Raw genomic sequence first — 18,566 nt, forward strand, 5'->3', positions numbered from 1 at the left:
GGAAAGAGAAAAAAAAAAAAAAAATAAAATGCAAATAAGATTTCGCCTTATGTGGAAGGTGCATATTTCTTTTCCCCAAATGGGATTAAGTCCCTACGAGCTTCTTTTTTTTTTTTTTTTTTAAATCAAATTATGCACTCATTTGTCACTCTAGAATATATTTTTTTTTCTTTCTTTAATATACTCATTTCTAAATTAGAGATAATAAATGCAAAAATCGCGTAAAGGGAATGGTGTAAAAAAAAAAAAAAAAAAAAAAAAAACAACAAAGTGATACTTTCATTATATGAGATTTTTTTTTTTGAAAAGGTCTTCCATTCTGAGAAACCGATTGAGTATATTACACTATGAAGGTGGAATACAGAAATTTCATCAGTGCAGGGATCTTCCAAACATTTTGTTGTTTTCTCTGAGTAGAAAAGGGATAACCAGTTGGTATAATAGAGCGGTGGTTGAAAAGCCAATTAGACACAACATAAATATTAGAAAACTCGAATGATAGTTTGAGAGAAAAAAAAAAAAAAAAAAAAAAAAAAAAATGGCGAGGAAGGAGGAACATCCAAATGATAGACAAAGCAAGAGAAGCAAAAAATATGGCATGCTAAGCCAGCATGAAAAGGGAGAAATAAATGAAGAACAAAATGAGGTTCCGGTGGCAACTGTGAACAGTGACATATCTGTGAAACGTGACAAATCTGTGAAAAGTGACGAATCTGTGAAACGTGAAATACTGTTTAATAGCATCCTATTCAGGAATTTATCAAATGAACAAATAAGAATTGTGCAGGTACCCCTTAATATGAATTTATGCATCATAGCATGTCCTGGATCTGGAAAAACTTCGACCTTAACATCACGAATCATTAGAAGTATAATTGAAAAAAAGAAATCAGTTGTGTGCATAACATTTACAAATTATGCAGCGAATGATTTGAAAGATAAAATAAGCAAAAAAATAAACTGTCTGATAGACTTATATCTAGATAGTGATATAAGATGCAAACTCTTTAGTGATAAAAGTGTGAAGAAAAAATGTGACACCAGTAGCAACATTCATAATAAAAGCAAACTAAAAGTGCTTCAAACAGTAATGTTTATAGGAACTATACATTCCTTTTGCAGATACTTATTATTTAAGTATAAAGGGCCTTTTAAAATATTAACAGATTTTATAAATAGTAATATTATTAAGTTAGCTTTCAATAATTTTTATGCATCTCATTCCAAAAAAAAAACTACACAAGGAAATAGTGGAACTTATGTTGGTTCAAGTAGGGACATGGTTGATAATGCAAATGGTTCATTCGATCTTACAAGTTTTTTCAATTCTTTAAAAAGAAACTTAACCAAGAAGGACGAAAAGGAAATAGAAGATGAGGCAGAAGAAGAAGAAGGGGATGGTGCAGAAGATGGTGAAGAAGGCTTAGACGATAACGATGAGGTAGGGTTAGAAGATGATGAATATTTTTACAACTATCTATACAATTTCAAACAGTCTAATGTAAATAAAGACTATTTCGAATATGCAAATGTTACAAGCATTTTGAAGAGAAAACATATTTTATTTTTAAAAAAAAAAATAAAACTTATCAAATATGTCGAGTTATACAATATGAAGATCGAAATAAATCAAGTTGAATCAGATTTTTATGCAGAATATAAAAAAATTTTAAACAAGGCAAAGTATATTTACTATGATTTTGATGACTTGCTCATTGAAACTTATAGACTCATGAAGGATGATGTGCATGTAAGGAACAAAATTTTGGATGAGTGGAACTACATGTTTTGCGACGAGTTCCAGGATATCAACACGACACAATTTAATATTTTGCAGTTTTTTGCTAATAGTACCGGTGTGGCGCGGGGCAGAGATGCATTTGTTAATGGGATGGGAAGTGGGAATGGGATGAGAAGTGGGAATGGGATGGGAAGTGGGAATGGGATGGGAAGTGGGAATGGGATGGGAAGTGGGAATGGGATGGGAAGTGGGAATGGGATGGGAAGTGGGAATGGGATGGGAAGTGGGAATGGGATGGGAAGTGGGAATGGGGTCAGACGTGGAAATGAGATTAGAAGTGCAAATGAGATTAGAAGTGCAAATGAGATTAGAAGCGCAAATGAGATTAGAAGCGCAAATGAGATTAGAAGCGCAAATGAGATTAGAAGCGCAAATGAGATTAGAAGTGCAAATGAGATTAGAAGCGCAAATGAGATTAGAAGCGCAAATGAGATTAGAAGCGCAAATGAGATTAGAAGCGCAAATGAGATTAGAAGCGCAAATGAGATTAGAAGTGCAAGTGCGTCCAGTTTGCATGGCAGTTGGGACTTGAGAGCTTCACGTGAAGAGGTAAGACATGTAGCGATGGAAGTCATCGAGAATATGCAGAAGGAGAGATCCGCATGGGGGTGTGGTTCAGATAGAGATGATTCAAGCTTTGAAAGAGGAGATATGATTCTAAGGAAGAAGAACCAGAAACGAGAAACAGAAAGGAGCTTAACAGTGATAGGAGATGATGATCAGTCCATATATTCATTCAGAGGAGCTCATATTAATGTATTTAACAAAATAATAAATGAAGAAGATTGGTTGTTGTTCAAGCTAGGTACAAATTTTAGAAGCACAAAAGAAATTGTTAGAACTTCTAGGAATTTAATTTTACACAATCGGAATTGCAGAATAGAAAAGGATCTTCACACAAATAATATACAGGGTCAGAAAGTCAATTTTCATGTTTTCAAAACGTATAGTGATCAGATATCATATATTTTGTCTCAAATAATTTTTTTAAAAAAAAAGTATAATTACAAGTTTAGCGATTTTGTAATTTTATGCCGGACGAATAAAACGTTAAAAGAGACTCTCAAATCTATGAACAGTTATGAGATTAGAAGGATTGCCTTGAAATTTTTTCATGAAATGTGTAAAATGGATAAGAACATAACTCCCGGAGCAGAGACATGTCATCATGGTTGTTTGGAAAATAACCAAGCAAGGGGTAACATTCGTGATAATGAAAGTGGTAAGAAGGACGGTGACCATCACCACTATAACCATCACTGGAATGACATAAATGTAGAATCTTTCAAAATACCAATAAAAGAATTAAATAAAAAAAAGTCTTTCTTTGGGTCGAAAGAAATAGTAGAATTGATAACAATTCTGAGGTTTCTACTCAATGTAGATGATGATATAATATTTAAAAAAACTTTTAAAATTGTAAAAAATGACAAAAGGGTCAAGGGAATATTGGACAAATTGACAAATAATAGTTTTGTCGACGACGTATGTAGAAAAGAAGGAATATCATCAACAAGACAAGAAATGGGAATAAGAAAAAAAAATATTTCATCACTTTTTAGCCAAGTCGAGGAGATTACTCGTTTGTATGTACTTTGGAGGAGGAACCAATTGGATGAAGAGAAGGCACAGATCTTGAATGTCTTCACGCAAGGTGAATTAAAACAAATACTGGATTTCTTTTTCTGTATCAATTATTTTTTAAAGTTCGTTTCTCAAATTAACTCGGTCTATAACTTAGTTATGGATATACTGGCAAAAACGGGTTCCATAAAAAAAATTTTAGGAAGAATCCAACGGAAGCAGCTCAGTGCCGACAAGGATTCGACAACCACTTCGGTCACCACTCCGATCACCACTTCGATCACCACTCCGATCACCACTTCTGTCACCACTCCGATCACCACTTCTGTCACCACTCCGATCACCACTTCTGTCACCACTCCGATCACCACTTCTGTCACCACTTCGAATTCCCTTCAGAGTGACCCCTCACATGCAGCTGAGAAGGGAACCCTAGATATTCCTCGCAACTGCACACACAGTGACCATACGTCTTCTAATAAGAGGTTCAATACCGATTCAAGAATTCCACCAAATGTTGCTAATTGGAGGGAAAAACTAGAAGATGGAGAAAAGAACAAGATATTGTTAAATCAAAACATGTCGATGAATGGAAAGAAGCGTCCGTTTGATGAGTGCAACTTTGGAATGGACGTGTCACAAAATTCTGAAAATGGAAGAACAATGAAAGTAGAGGAAGAAAAAAATAATTTGTCTACAGATGAGAAGAACGAGAATTTAATAAATGAACTAAAAATTAAGAAAGATCTTATTACACAATTCGGGATAAGTGAAGATGATTTAAATCAACATGAAATACAAAACATATTTATACTTTTAGAAATGACTATGGAATATGTGCCGAATGAAATAAATCAGAAATGTTGCGATTGCTTAGTGTCCTTTTTAAATGATTTTAAAAATAATGTTCATGAAAAAATGTTAATAGAAAAAGTAACCTTAACAACTATACATAAATCAAAGGGATTGGAATGGAAGGTGGTTTTCATTCTAAATGTAATAGAGGGAGAAATACCACAAGTTTCAGAAAATGTTAATGAGATAATTGAAGAAAGGAAAATTTTTTACGTTGGTATTACTCGTGCAAAATTCTTGTTATACTTGCTATGTTTTTTACAGAATAGTAACACTGCTGAGAAGAACATTGTGTCTAGGTTTGTTAATCAGATGGGTATTTAAAAATGGGCGTGAAGTGATAATGGATTTCACTTCTTTGGGAGGGGCTATAATTATAAATTAACATGTACCGATGGGATGATACTTATGCTTTCGTTCTATATGTATGTACTCTACCTTTTTTTTTTTTTTTTATGAGGAGGAGAAGAAGAAGAAGAAGAAGAAGAAGTAAGAGAAAAAAAAAAAAAAAAAAAAATAAATAAATAAATAATGTTCAACTGGTCACAGCAATCTGGTGTAGTCAAGTGAATTAAAATGGTTGATCGGCTCATCTGAAAGTTGCCTTGCATGTGTGCAATTCAGTTTTTTTTTTTTTTTTTTTTCCATCTTTTCACGTGACACGAGAGTGCACACAGGCGAAATTTTCGCTTCATTTATGAGTTCCCACATGACGTCCCGCTTGCTTTTTTTTTTTTTTTTTTTTTATTTTTCCTGGAAACAGACAAAATGGGCTAGATGATTCTTAAAAGGGAAAAATCCTTGTGTAAGTCATTGTTTTATTTATTTATTTTTTTTTTTTTTTGTGTAACATTTTGTGGAATCACTTGATTCGTTATCAACGATTCCTCTATCCTCTAACATATGTGTCTAATTCGTGCTTTATAAAATGAAAAACACGTCTTTTTTTTTTTTTTTTTCTTTTTTTTTTCTTCTTCTCACCCTAGCGTGTAGCTTAACTGTCACTTGACACCATTTAAAACTGCTTTATTATTTATCTCTTAAACTATTTTTTATTTTGTAATTTTTACGTCTCTTTGTCTGAACAAGCGCTGCTAATAAATGAAAAAATGTCACTGTACTTTCGCGAGTTGTTTCCATCGAACAAGTACTGCTGCTTGGAGGGAAGAGCGGCCGAAACGCTAGCAGACGTTCACACATATATATATATATATATATATATATATATATATATATATATATGTTTTCACATCTTTGTATATCCTTATGTACCGTATGCACGTGCACAGATGGAGCTTCTCCCCCTCCACCCATATCTCCTCTTCCTCCTTCATACATGCAGAATGTTTAGTCCAGTTTACGCCTCGTTCTCATATAACAAATTGTAAATTGGATTTTCTCTTTTTTTTTTTGACGACCTCCACTTGCAGGGTTATTAAATTTCGAACCGACTTTCGCAACACAATCTATGATCTGTTTTTGCATAGGAAATGGGAACTCACAAATCAGTAATGCAGATGCATATGAATCGTGTTGTTTTGCCAGGGAACACACTCTAGAGTCAATTCTGGGAACTCGGTTTTCCGACCCCATTTTGCTTGACCCATTTTGCTTGACCCATTTTGCTTGACCCATTTCTCCCCCTCTTGCATTGGTCCTGTAGCGAAACAGATTGGAACATGTGCTGGTCAGAAAAAGATTGGATAAACGAAGTTTACGACACCCTGTCTTTGAGAAATAATCAATATGTCAATCACTTTAGGAACTATTATGAGGTAAAAATGTTTTTGTCACTCCCCTTTTTTTCTTTGCTGATACCACTTCTGGAAACCATGCAACATGGAACTCCACCCATAACACACAACCATCTCTTAACACACACAACCATCTCTTAACACACACAATCATCTCTTAACACACACAACCATCTCTTAACACACACAATCATCTCTTAACACACACAATCATCTCTTAACACACACACACCATCTCTTAACACACACAACGACCCCTTCTACGTACCACCTGAAGCTCACACGAAAAGACCTACTAGCGAAAAATATAAAAAGGCTGAAAAAACAAAATGAAAAAATAAAAAGCGAGGAGGAACTAAAAATAATAGACATAACACCTGTCACATTTGTTTTGCCACTGGAATACAAAATATTCTTAGAGGAATACAAGAAAAGGAGCAATCGTGTGTGGATTATGAAACCAATTGGTAGATCACAAGGAAAGGGAATTTTTCTTTTCGATAAGATATCTCAGATAAGAGAGTGGAGTGTTGGACGTAGCAGACATATCAATGAGCGAGACAAGGAAAGGGATGGAGAAAAATATAAGGGAAATGATAGAGACTTGGAGAAAAGCCGCAAGTCAGAGAGGAGTGTCAATCTGGAGAGGGGCGTTCATCCAGATAAAGAACGCGATCGTCCTGAACAGTACATCGTGCAGGAGTATATCCAGAACCCTCTGCTGATCGGAGGGAAAAAGTTCGACATTCGATTGTATGTCTTAATTATGTCATACTATCCTTTGACAATATATCTATACAGGAGTGGTTTCGCAAGGTTTTCACACACGTATTTTAAAAATGAGAAAGACAAGATGAATGACATCACTATGCATTTAACAAATGTCTCTATACAAAAGAATGCAGAAGGGTATGATGATAATGTTGGTGGGAAATGGTTTGTTCGTGAACTATTTTTATACATGATTAGTCGTTATGGATATAAAAATATAATGACTTTAATTCAAAATATTGAAAATTGTATCATTCAATCTTTTTTAGCTGTTCATAAAATAATAATAAATGATAAGCACTGTTTTGAGTTATACGGTTTTGACATTCTCATTGATTCTAATTTAAAGCCATGGTTAATTGAAGTGAACTCTTCACCTTCTCTTTCTGCTAATACTGACGAGGATTACACATTGAAGTTTAATATGCTTGACCAACTCATGAGCTTAATAAATATAGAGAAATACAACATTCCACATACAGATAGAGTTGGTGATTTCGATTGCATATACAGAAATGGAAAACGAATCACCACACCCAATCCATATAACTTTACTTCTCATCTGGGTATAGCATTCCTTTCCAAAATCTACGCCCGTGCCATGTTGCTCGGTTTTCTCCTCCATCCACCACTTCTCACACTGCTTCGACTACTTTTTCTACTACTGCTACTGCTACTACTAATACTGCTACTAATACTGCTACTAATACTGCTACTACTAATACTGCTACTACTAATACTGCTACTAATACTGCTACTACTAATACTGCTACTAATACTACTACTAATACTACTACTACTTCTACTTGTACCTCTCCTTTTTTTTTTTTTTCTTAGGGGCCCATTTATCCGGAACTGAGAATTTAAAACAAATGGCAAAATACATTAAGCGCGAGCTAAGCACAACGGGAAGTGAGGTCAGTAAATAAACTATTCCTCTCGCATCTACTTGGGGAAGTAGCAGATGCTGTTGTAGTGGCAGTAGCAAACGGGTTGATGTGGGTTACACTACAGGGATCCACCTCCTGGATTGGACACATCTCTATCCCAAGGGGTCGCCCTTCTTTAAAAAATGTCGTTGCAACCGTTTGTCAACATTTCTGTGATATTCCTTAGACAATTTCTTGAAGTTATTATTTTCAGCCAAGTCTTTTCCAAAGAAGAGGGTTTTCTCCTTTAGTAGTTGCAACTGAGGAAAGGGTGTGTGTGTGTGTGTGTATATATATATATATATATATATATATATATATATATATATATATATATATATGTGTATGTTGTGAAGATATGCAATGCATGAAAATGTAAACATATATGCGCATGATTTGATATGTGTAAAGATTGTGCTGGTGATGCTCATGCAGAGACGCCTTATGGAAGGAGAAAAATGTCAAAGATGTAAAACACAAGAAATAATGAGAAACAGTGCAAAAATATATGAGCACTTTTTTTTTTTTTTTTAAAAATGCATGGACGTGTAGGACCCTCTCTTCTCTTATTTGTCCTTTCTGCCCCAAAATTTTTCCAAGTACAATCAACGATTGAGTTTCTTATATTTGGTGTATATTCATATCGGGTATGCACATGGCAAGTATGTCTATCGGGGACATGAGGACGTGCTTCACCTTTCGCGATATGTCTCTCCTCAAGGTATATGGAATAAGGGAAGATGTGGTGTCTCTAACGGTTATGATTTTTTGATAATTTGACATATGCAGAGAATTTGTTTTTCCCTTGTAGGCATTGTAAATGGTAAATGCAATGAAGGAGCATGGGATGACAGAACCACCAATAGCTAAAACTTTAAATGCTTTATATCTGCTATTCAATGAATCTGGTCGAGTAATTTGATAATGTATATCGTTATATTTATGAATGAGCAATTTGTTAATGCACTTAATGTTTTTATATGCCCATAGAATGGTCATAAATATAGAGAGGTGATATAATTTGGGTTCATATATCAAAGTGACAGATGAATAAAATTTGTTTCCCAATTCTATAAATGGGAACATGAAATTGTGAAGGAATGTTTTTTTCTCGTTTCTATTATTCTTCTCCTTTTCTGAAACAGATGTTGACGTATATAAAGATGTAGAACTTTTCACTGGAGCTGTAACTGGCACATCGTCAAAATATTCTTCTATTTTGTTATTCACATCGAATCTCTTCTTGTACTCTTCTTGTATATTCTTATTAAATTCGTCATACTGGATTTTTTCTTTTAAAAAAAAGTTTTCTCCTTCCATTTTGTTTTTTTTTCCTTTGTTTCATCTTCGAGTATTACCTACGTGTCTGTGTGTTGTATATATAGAGACTGGACAGCAAATACAGTTATCCATGAACTAATGTGTGGGTGTAGCTCCTCTCTTCAGCCTTTTCATCCGAATTGGAGATTATATATAATTGCCCAAATATGTGTTTATCTTTGGTATTCATTGGAATATAATAATTCATGTGAAGGTCAGATCACATTAATTAGTAGAAAAATGTGTCCTGCTGAAAGTTATATGTCTCGTAGTGTTTCATCTCCATATTTTGAAATGATACACAAAATTGAATTCTCTCCTAAATGATAAAAAAAAAAAAAAAAAAAAAAAAAAAATATATCTATAATGAAGTGAAATTTTTTTTTTAAAAAAAAAAAAAAAAAAAAAAAAAAAAAAAAAATCTAAAAAAAGGGAAATTTTTTTGTAAAAAAAAAAAAAAAAAAAAAAAAAAAAAAAAAGGGGGTATAATTATTTTCTACTTTGCATTTTTCCCTTTATACTAGATAGGGTTTTTGCATAGCTGTAGGTTATACCTGTTTCGATGGAAGAAGTTAAATCGATTTTACCCTTTTGTTAAAATTGGACATTTCATTTAATTTAATTCCCATTTGATTCAAAAAAGGTAAAGGTGACAAAAGGAAAAAAGCTGCCTTCTGGTGTTGTTATGGAGAAATGATAAGCGGCTATGGGTTACTAGGGGCTGGTAGAAAAAGCCATGAACCTTTTTTTTTTTTTTTTTTTTCCCTCAAACAGTTAATACGTTAAACTGATAACCCGTTACGCGTATTAATACAGTTACAGTGTTTTTCGCCCGAGTCACTTGGGGGCCCCAGTGCAAATATATATACAAGTATGTGAACACACGCACAAAAATGTATGCATTGTATGCATATAATATATACATATATATATATATATATACATACATTCATGAGTACGTGCGCTTACGTGTGATTTTTTTTTTTTTTTTTTTTTTTTGTTCACTTTGTTTGTATCCCCTTCTCTCGGACCTTGTTTGTGCCTCCACTGTTTTTTTTAAAAGACCTAAATGTGTCACATTTTCGCCTGAACAAACAGGTAAAAAAAAAAAAAAAAAAAAAAAAAAAAAAAAAAAAAAAAAAAAAAAAAAAAAAAAAAAAAAAAAAAAAAAAAAAAATAATAAAATAAAAAAAATAATAAAATAAAAATGAAAATGAAAATTCAGAAGAAGGAGAACAAACGAGAATAAAAACAATAACACGGTAAAATCACCGAAATCTCAAAATTAACACATAATTTTTGTTGCTTACGCGTGAGAAGGGGTGGGGGAAAAAAAAAAAAAAAAAAAATTGTTCCAGATCTTTATGTAAGCATACTAACACAAACCACTTTATGTATACACCTATGCCTATGCTTACATATATGCATGTTTTTTTTTTTTTTTTTTTTTTTTTTTTTTTCCTCTCCACACGGTTACTCCCTCTTCATTTCTTCTTAATATAAAACCTCATTTGAAAAAGTACATGGGGTAGGATGTGTCTCCATTTATGAAAATGAGATAAGAGCAAAAGTATACATAGGAAGAATTGCGTGAACATTTTTGATGTGTAAGAGATAGTAGTTGTGTATTGACACATAGAACATGCCAAATGATTTGTGAACAAAAGTAATAAGACAGTGAATGTATCGTCTTTTTACCCGTTTTCCATCCTTTTTTTTTTTGACCACCTTTTTTGATCATTTTTTTTTTTTTTTTTTGTGTGTGGTTACCAGAAGAATTTCCTCCTTCTGCTACTGTTAGGAAATTACAAGCGTGTAAGCATAAACGTTTTTCATACGGAGTTATTACATTAAGGAGTGTGCAGCTGGAAATTGCGTCTCTATGTTGGGGTGTACAACAATACTGGGTGAATGGGTGTACAGCAATACTGGGTGAATATGTCTGCCTTAAGGAGGCATATAAAATTAATGGAACCAGGTTAACTGGACACACAGTGTGCATATTATGGTCTTAATTCGGTTCCTATCATTGCTACTCCATCTGTATCGTTTATTTTTGAATGTGTGTGTATGCTTTCATTCGTCACCCGTGCTTTTTTTACCCATTTGTACAGACACCCGTTTAACCTCCTATATTTTGCCTTCCCCACCCCTGCATGGCAACTTCCTGCGCGTGAAGATGAGTATAAGCACATATATATGTGCATATATATATACATATATGTATGTATACTTTTTTTTTTTTTTTTTTCTATGTAGCACCCTTCTGGGAAAGGTCAAGGTCAAGGTCAAGGTCGAGAGGAACAAAATGAACGAGCACAAGTCTAGGGACTATGATTATTTATACAAAATAATACTGATAGGTGACAGTGGAGTGGGCAAATCTTGTATTTTATTAAGATTTTCAGATGATCATTTTACTGAAAGTTACATAACGACTATTGGAGTTGATTTTAGATTTCGAACAATAAAGATAGGTGATAAAATTGTTAAGTTACAAATATGGGATACAGCAGGGCAAGAAAGATTCAGAACAATAACATCTGCTTACTATCGAGGCGCAGATGGTATAATAATTATTTATGACACAACTGATAGGAATTCTTTTCTTCATATAAAAGAATGGATGAATGAAATTAATAAGTATACAAATGAAGAGACTTGTAAATTGTTAGTTGGAAATAAAGCTGATTGTAAGGATGAGATGGAAATTACAACTACCGAGGGTGAAAATAAAGCAAAGGAATTAAATATTCCTTTTATTGAAACTTCAGCAAAAGATGCTACAAATGTAGAATTGGCATTCACTATGATAACAGAAGAATTAATTAAAAAAAAAAAAAAAAAAAATGTCTCGTCTCTCGGGGCTTCACAGTCAAAGGTAAAGTTATCTCCACAGGACCTTGGACCAGGTGCCTCCTGCACCTGTTAACACGCAAGAGAAAAACTGATAAACACACACACACACACACACACAAACGCATAAACATACGCAAAAACACATTATTGGTAACCTGCTGAACTTGTTACAGAGGAGAGAGAGAGAGAGAGAGAAGGAAGGAAAAAAAAAAAAAAAAAAAAAAACATCTTGGAAAATTTTTCTCTCGTGCGTGCATTTTATTTAAAACGCTGTTGTCATTTTATTTTTTCTTTACAATTTTGCCCTTGATATCTCATATGTGAACCTCGCATCAACTAATAAATTCAGCTCCTTCCCGAGGTCTCAGTGGATTGTGAGTGGACTGAGTTGAACTACTTGTGACTACTATTGACACCCATAGGGGGTGGTGGTGGTGGTAAGGACAGTGATAGTGATAGTGGTAATGACAATGGCCATGTTAGTTTTTTTTTTTTTTTATTTTTTTTATTTTCCAGTTTTGCTTATCCCCCAACCCCATCATAATTTGTGCATGCACTTTTTTGTGAGCGCCTACCTCATTTGCAAATGTACCCATCAGCTGACCAAATGATCCTCATAAAAAAAAAAAAATAAATAAATGAACGCGACATACCTATGCGTGTACATATACATATACATACCTGTGCCTATGTTATCCATACATGCTCCTTTCTTTTTCTTTTTCTTTTTTTTGTTTTAAAAACGGAAACAGAAGAGACCTATTTTTTTCTTATTTTTTCTCCATTTTTCAATTTATTTGTGAATATAAAACTTTCTCGTATCTGCAATATGTTCTACTGATGAAGCACACGACAGCACAGTCAGCAACTCTATAAGAGCTTTCCTTGAGTGGAAATATATTCATATCATGCAGATTCGCCTCTAGAAGTGTGGACATATGTGGACATCCTATTCTTCTGTTCACTGATAATTCGAAACCAGAACATGGAGATATAGTGGTGGTGGTGGGGTGGGTGGGTATATTCATGTATACACATACCATATACACATATACACACTACTTGCATGCAATTTCTTATGCCAATGATGGAGAAATAATTTTGAGAAGACACAAAAGGTGGTGTATCGCTTCCCTATCGTAGGATTCCTTTACGGGTTGCATATAAAAAGCGAAAAAAAAGGAGTAAAACAAAATGGGAGAAGAAAAAAAAAAAAAAAAAAAAATTTTGTGGAAGTTTTTTTTTACTGTCCTAGGTTAAATTCTATTATAATCCTTTGTGAAATGTTCCATACCACGCTTTCACAGTAGTGCACTTGGAGTATTAACTTTTTGACGTGTGGATGGATTTAGGGGTGTGGGTAGTGATAAATATTCTATATAGAAGAAAGTTCTAAGTCTGCCGAGAAAGTGCGCCTGCACGTGAATGTGCATCTACTTTTGCAACCTGTGGAAGTGGTATGTGAAGGTGCATTAGGCAAGGGCGTGCGCGAGAGAGATGGAGAAAAAAAAGAGCAAGAAAGTGACGGAGAAAAAGGACAAGAAAGTGACGGAGAAAAAGGGCAAGAAAGTGACGGAGAAAAAAAAGGGCAAGAAAGTGACGGAGAAAAAAAAGGGCAAGAAAGTGACGGAGAAAAAAAAGGGCAAGAAAGTGACGGAGAAAAAGGACAAGAGAGAGATGGAAAAAACGACGTAATAATGTAAAATGTGAAAAATTAAAAAATACGCACTAAAACGAAATTCGTGGGGAAAAAAAAAAAAAAAAAAAAAAAATGAGATGATTCTGCAGTTTGTAATATAATGTGAGGAGATGCAAATATATCTCGTATATATTTCTTTACTACCCCACGTAGAACCCTGCTGCTAGTATTGGTTAGTATTGGTTGGTATTCGCTTGTACTGGTTAGTATTCACCCTTGGGTGAAGTTAAAGGTAAGCTCGTAGACCATATTGTCTGAATAACATTTGCAGTTGAAGGTGCTCTTGTAGTTTTCCCAGTTTGCATTATACATGTCGATGAACTGAGGAGTCAAAACAAGAATAGATTCTTCATAAATTTCATCGGTATCAGATGGAGTGTGCACATATGTTTTTGGATATATGGTAAGGAATCCTTTGCTGTCTTTGAGATAATCTCGAATAAAAATCTTTTTTTTATTATCATATATTTCGTTAAAGCATGTGTTTTTATTTTTCTTGTTGACAGGGCAGATAATTCCAAGAGTGATTCCCTTCGATGGTTGGGTATTGAGTAAATCAACTTTGACATTTATTTTGTTTCCGTTTACTTGAATTTTATCACAATTATGTTCATTTCCAGCATAGGCACAGATTTTATTTTTTCTAGAAAAGTCGACACCCAAAATTGTCTCTTGTTCTCCTCCTGCATGAAAAGTAACACTTTTATTTTGCGTTTTCTGTGAACCCTTATTGTTTAGAAATAACATTTCTGTTGTTGTTTGCTGAGGTATAAATGAAGATAATTTAAAAATGTAGTAATAATCGTCAACTTTTATATATCTAGTGTTTTGAGGAAAAGGAAGTTTTGCAACCAAAGTTTGAGATCGTGCATCTGGTAATTTAAAGTATATAATATTATTTGGATACAAATTAACATCTGATTGATTCACATCTGTGTTGTCTAAGATGAAATTATTTTTAAAATTGATATGTAAAGATAGATAGAAATCTTCTCCTAAATAACAATCCAAAGTCATATCTTTTAGAAAATATTTCTCAATATCTTTTTTAATATAGAGTGTATATAATTTAAAGTTACTATATTCATATACGCTATCAATTTTGTGTACAATATTTACAGGTTCTAACATTTTATCATACCTTAAATAGAAACATTTTCTTATATCTTGTCTTACACCATTGTATATGCTAACTGTGAAATATCTATCTTCTCCATCAACTACCAATTCATCGTACTTAATATCACAGTAATAATTATTTCCTTTCTTTACAAACCCTGCATTCATATAATCTTTCTTTATATACATTAATGTGCAGAATTTTGCTGTTCCTTTGTGTTGTAATATGTATGTATATGTCTCTTTCTCATTTTCATAATTGTATATAAGTCTCTCACTATCTAGATGAAATAATTTCCCTCTATGATATTCACTTCCAATGCTTCTTGGTGTTTCTAATGGGATCATATAAGTATCATTGTACATGTAATACAAAGTACAAGGAGGACTTTTCCCATCTGACAGAGGAGCCACATAATAACCTTTCACCTTGGCTATATCCCACATGTAGCTCTGTTCTCTCACTAAATTCACATCGTGGCATTCGAATTGGTAATCCTTGCGGTATGTGCACTTGAGGTACTTGGTTAAAGAAATCTTGGGGGACAGATATTGGAATCCTATTTCATTTCCACTCACTTTAGGGACTAATTTTTCGTAAACCGTGTGCTTTTCCATGTTCGGGTGGTAGAAGTGGAGTCTGCGTCTGTGGAAACGGGATCGGGCGAGGTACAAAATTGGCTAGTAGAGGTACAAAATTGGCTAGTAGAGGTACAAAATTGGCTAGTCCAGGTACAAAATTGGCTAGTCGAGGGATGATGCACAGGGAAGGCTGCAATACCACGTGCAGACAGAAATAGAATCACACGCGAGTAGACAAAAGTGGAATCACACACACCGTCGCTCAACCGCGTGTGGGGGTCGGGACTTACCCCCAGGAGAAGCCACCATCCGGACTTGCGTGGCATATAACGAAGAGACCGAAATTTTTCCCAGAGTTTCGTTTGTTGTTGACACCACAAATAAGGAGATGGGGAATGCCAAAGATGTCGAATGAATTCAGTGCATAATCACTGAAGGAAGAAGGTTCAAACATGCGTAAGTCGATTTGTATCTTTTCAGTTTTAACTGTATTTAAATCATCTGTAATAGTTCTAAAACATTCGTAAGGAGATTTCGAGAAAGTTTTGTTAAAGCAGAAGACAACAACCAACTGATTGTTATTTGTAAAGGTATAAAAATATGCTAACAATTTGGTGGTATAACTAGTCAGAGCTTTACTTCTTTCTTTCCATTTTTTATCTTCACCATAGGAACTGATTATAATGTTGTGCTTTTTCATTGACGTAGTTTCTACCTTGTCTAGACACACATGAACAATTTCATTTTTAAAATTTACAAAATGTTCCAGATGACACACTCTCATATTCGTGTTCTTGGAAATAAGTTCATTTTGGACAGTGAAATAAAATCCCTTCACCCTTTTTAAAGTTATGGACATCCATAGAAAGAAACCCACAAGTTTCATAATTGGTGTCATTTTGATTTATCCTTTTTAATGATCACTCTCTACGTCTGTAATTTTGTGTTTACACAAGGGCTTCTAACGAACGAGGTGTGAATATGCTTTTTCTATATGCCACTGTTCTGCTGTGCTCTGCTGTGCTCTGCTGTGCTCTTTTTTTTTTTTTTTTTTTTTTTTTTTTTTCCTACTTCTTATAATATCCTTATTTTGTGTGTTCCACACTCGATTGGTAGTTCCTTTTTTTTTTTTTTTTCTTCCATACATGGATTTATTACTAATGAAGAACGCCCTTTTATAGAGAGCCGCATGATCAAAGGGGGAGGAAAAGAAAGAAAAAAAAAAAAGAAAAAAAAGAAAACGGAAGAAATGGGAAGAAATGGAATGAAGCAGGGAAGTAGGGAAGCAGCCGGGAAGGGGAAAAAAAAAAAAAAAAAAAAAAAAAACTCATCTATTCACACATGTCTAGTTTAGAGAACACACAGAAAAGGATCATGACAACATGTGTGTATATACACTACAACGAATAGGGAAAGTGTGGAAGAGAGGGGGAAAAAAAAAAAAAAAAAAAAAAAAAAATTTCCCAAAGATCCACATTACTTAAAAGCAAATTAACAATACTTAAAGAAAAATTATTCCTCCTCAGTTGAAAATACTGTAAGTACTCTTTTTTTTTTTTTTTTTTTTTTTTTTTTTTTTTGCAAATGTTGAGTAGTTGTATTTATGGGTTACTTGAGTTTTGTCTGATACAAATGGGATATCTACTTCCTGCTCACCTGACCACTTCCTTTCTCCCTATTTTTATTTTTTTTTTTTTTTTCTTTTTTACCTGACAAGTCAGGCATATTATTTCCAATTCATGATACCTATTGCGAATGCCGCTTTTTCTCTCTCCCCCCCTCCCCCTATTGTTGTATGTTTCTATGTGCGGGGTTAGCCCCCCTTTTGATCAAATGTTGAAAAAGTTGTGTTAATAAGGATTCTTAAAATGAAAAAAAAAAAAAAAAAAAAAAGAAGAAGAAAACATGGTAAAAAGAGGATGCAAAATGTGGTAAGGTCCTAATTATGCACACTGTATCAACGTCGGATGTAGGGGGACTAATGAACTAAGTTTTGGAAACCTGATTAATCTCGCTGTACACACCTTATACATGTTCAAGTGTTACGCAAGTAATTTTTACTCGTGCCTTTCATAACATGCAAGTTAAGATTCGTTTTTACACAGCCTCATCCATTGATTGTGATGTCTATTGAATTGTGTACCAAAGTGTATGCCAAAGTGTGTACTAAAGTGTGTACTAAAGTGTGTACTAAAGTGTGTACTAAATTGTCTACTTTTCTTTTTTTTGTCAATAAAAGGAAAATCCTTTATCCCCTCCCACTTTGCAGTTTAGCACTTTTTTTTTTTTTTTTTTTTCTACTTTGGCCGTTACACTTCAATCAAATTTCGTACCTTTGCAACCTATGGGGATGAGAGAACATGTAAATTATATATATATATATATATATATATATATATATATATATATATATATATATATATATATGCAATTTTTTCCCTATGATCAAAACTTGTTGCTTACCAAGTGAAAATATCAACCTTTCTTTCTAGTATAGATCAGACTAATTGACCTCATTTCCCTTCTTCACCCTTTCTAGCTATTTTTCCCTTTTTGCCACATAAATATATATATATATATATATTGTGCACTACGATATTCCATTTTTTTTGGAAGAAAAAAAAAAAAAAAAAAGCTACCGTGCATGCTCTCAATGTATGTTATCACAAATAGGTCAAGTTGTAAATTTTGATATAGGTCAGAACTGCATGAATGAGAATTGTTAATTTCTGTTCATTTAGGGGCAAACTGCTGTATCATTGTTTGGAGGTCTTTTCGGCTAGCATTTTTTCGATTGGTATTTTTTTTTTTCGTTTTTTTCCCTTTTTTTCCTGCTTTTCCTGTGTTTCGCCCCTTCCCAGTAGAACAGAGGAGAGAAGGCCAGTTGGAGTTGTACTTTTGAATTTCTTGTTGGGGTCGTGACAAGTTTGCCACTCAGGGATGTAAATATTTTAATACTCGTCAGTGGTGTGTGGTTGGGGGAATAATATTAAAAGTGTGAAATTCATTGAACTAAATTGGGTGTATGCAAATATTATGCACACATTTTTTTGCTGTGAGAAATTGTTTTTTTTTTCATTTCATACCGATTGGCAATTTCATGCAAGACTTTGTTTTACCCTCCGTCAATTTTCTCTGTCACCCTATTTATTAATTCGCTCATTCGTAAGTTCATTTTTTTTTTTTTTTTTTTTTTTTTTTTAATTTTACATTTTTTTTTTTTTTTTTTAAAAAAAAAAAAAAAAAAAAAAAAAAAAAAAAAAAAAAAAAAAAAAAAAAAAAATTTTTTTAAG

General features: G+C 33.5%; 5 protein-coding genes across 5 annotated transcripts; 3 read left to right on the forward strand and 2 right to left on the reverse strand.

The window, feature by feature from the left end:
- Positions 1 to 598: 598 nt before the first annotated feature.
- On the forward strand, positions 599 to 4,564 carry PGO_101730 (ATP-dependent DNA helicase UvrD; the record flags this gene model as incomplete). Its single annotated transcript, XM_028688203.1, has 1 exon — positions 599 to 4,564. One exon carries the CDS (start codon positions 599 to 601, stop codon positions 4,562 to 4,564), a length of 3,966 nt encoding a protein of 1,321 aa, XP_028544004.1.
- A 785-nt stretch (positions 4,565 to 5,349) lies between these two features.
- PGO_101740 (tubulin tyrosine ligase-like protein 1) lies at positions 5,350 to 7,694 on the forward strand (the record flags this gene model as incomplete). The annotated part of the gene is made up of 5 exons (XM_028688204.1): positions 5,350 to 5,387; positions 5,671 to 5,748; positions 5,904 to 6,015; positions 6,272 to 7,331; positions 7,603 to 7,694. 5 exons carry the CDS (start codon positions 5,350 to 5,352, stop codon positions 7,692 to 7,694), a joined length of 1,380 nt encoding a protein of 459 aa, XP_028544005.1.
- A 113-nt stretch (positions 7,695 to 7,807) lies between these two features.
- PGO_101750 (hypothetical protein, conserved) lies at positions 7,808 to 9,014 on the reverse strand (the record flags this gene model as incomplete). Its single annotated transcript, XM_028688205.1, has 2 exons — positions 7,808 to 7,954; positions 8,391 to 9,014. 2 exons carry the CDS (start codon positions 9,012 to 9,014, stop codon positions 7,808 to 7,810), a joined length of 771 nt encoding a protein of 256 aa, XP_028544006.1.
- A 2,308-nt stretch (positions 9,015 to 11,322) lies between these two features.
- Positions 11,323 to 11,946, forward strand: PGO_101760 (ras-related protein Rab-1A; the record flags this gene model as incomplete). Its single annotated transcript, XM_028688206.1, has 1 exon — positions 11,323 to 11,946. One exon carries the CDS (start codon positions 11,323 to 11,325, stop codon positions 11,944 to 11,946), a length of 624 nt encoding a protein of 207 aa, XP_028544007.1.
- Positions 11,947 to 13,782: 1,836 nt separating this feature from the next.
- Positions 13,783 to 16,171, reverse strand: PGO_101770 (6-cysteine protein,secreted ookinete protein; the record flags this gene model as incomplete). Its single annotated transcript, XM_028688207.1, has 2 exons — positions 13,783 to 15,337; positions 15,564 to 16,171. The coding sequence occupies 2 exons, from the start codon at positions 16,169 to 16,171 to the stop codon at positions 13,783 to 13,785; spliced, it is 2,163 nt and encodes a 720-aa protein (XP_028544008.1).
- Between the last annotated feature and the right edge of the window lie 2,395 nt (positions 16,172 to 18,566).

Source organism: Plasmodium gonderi, assembly GCF_002157705.1.
Source record: "Plasmodium gonderi DNA, contig: Chr10, whole genome shotgun sequence".
Lineage (NCBI taxonomy): Eukaryota > Apicomplexa > Aconoidasida > Haemosporida > Plasmodiidae > Plasmodium > Plasmodium gonderi.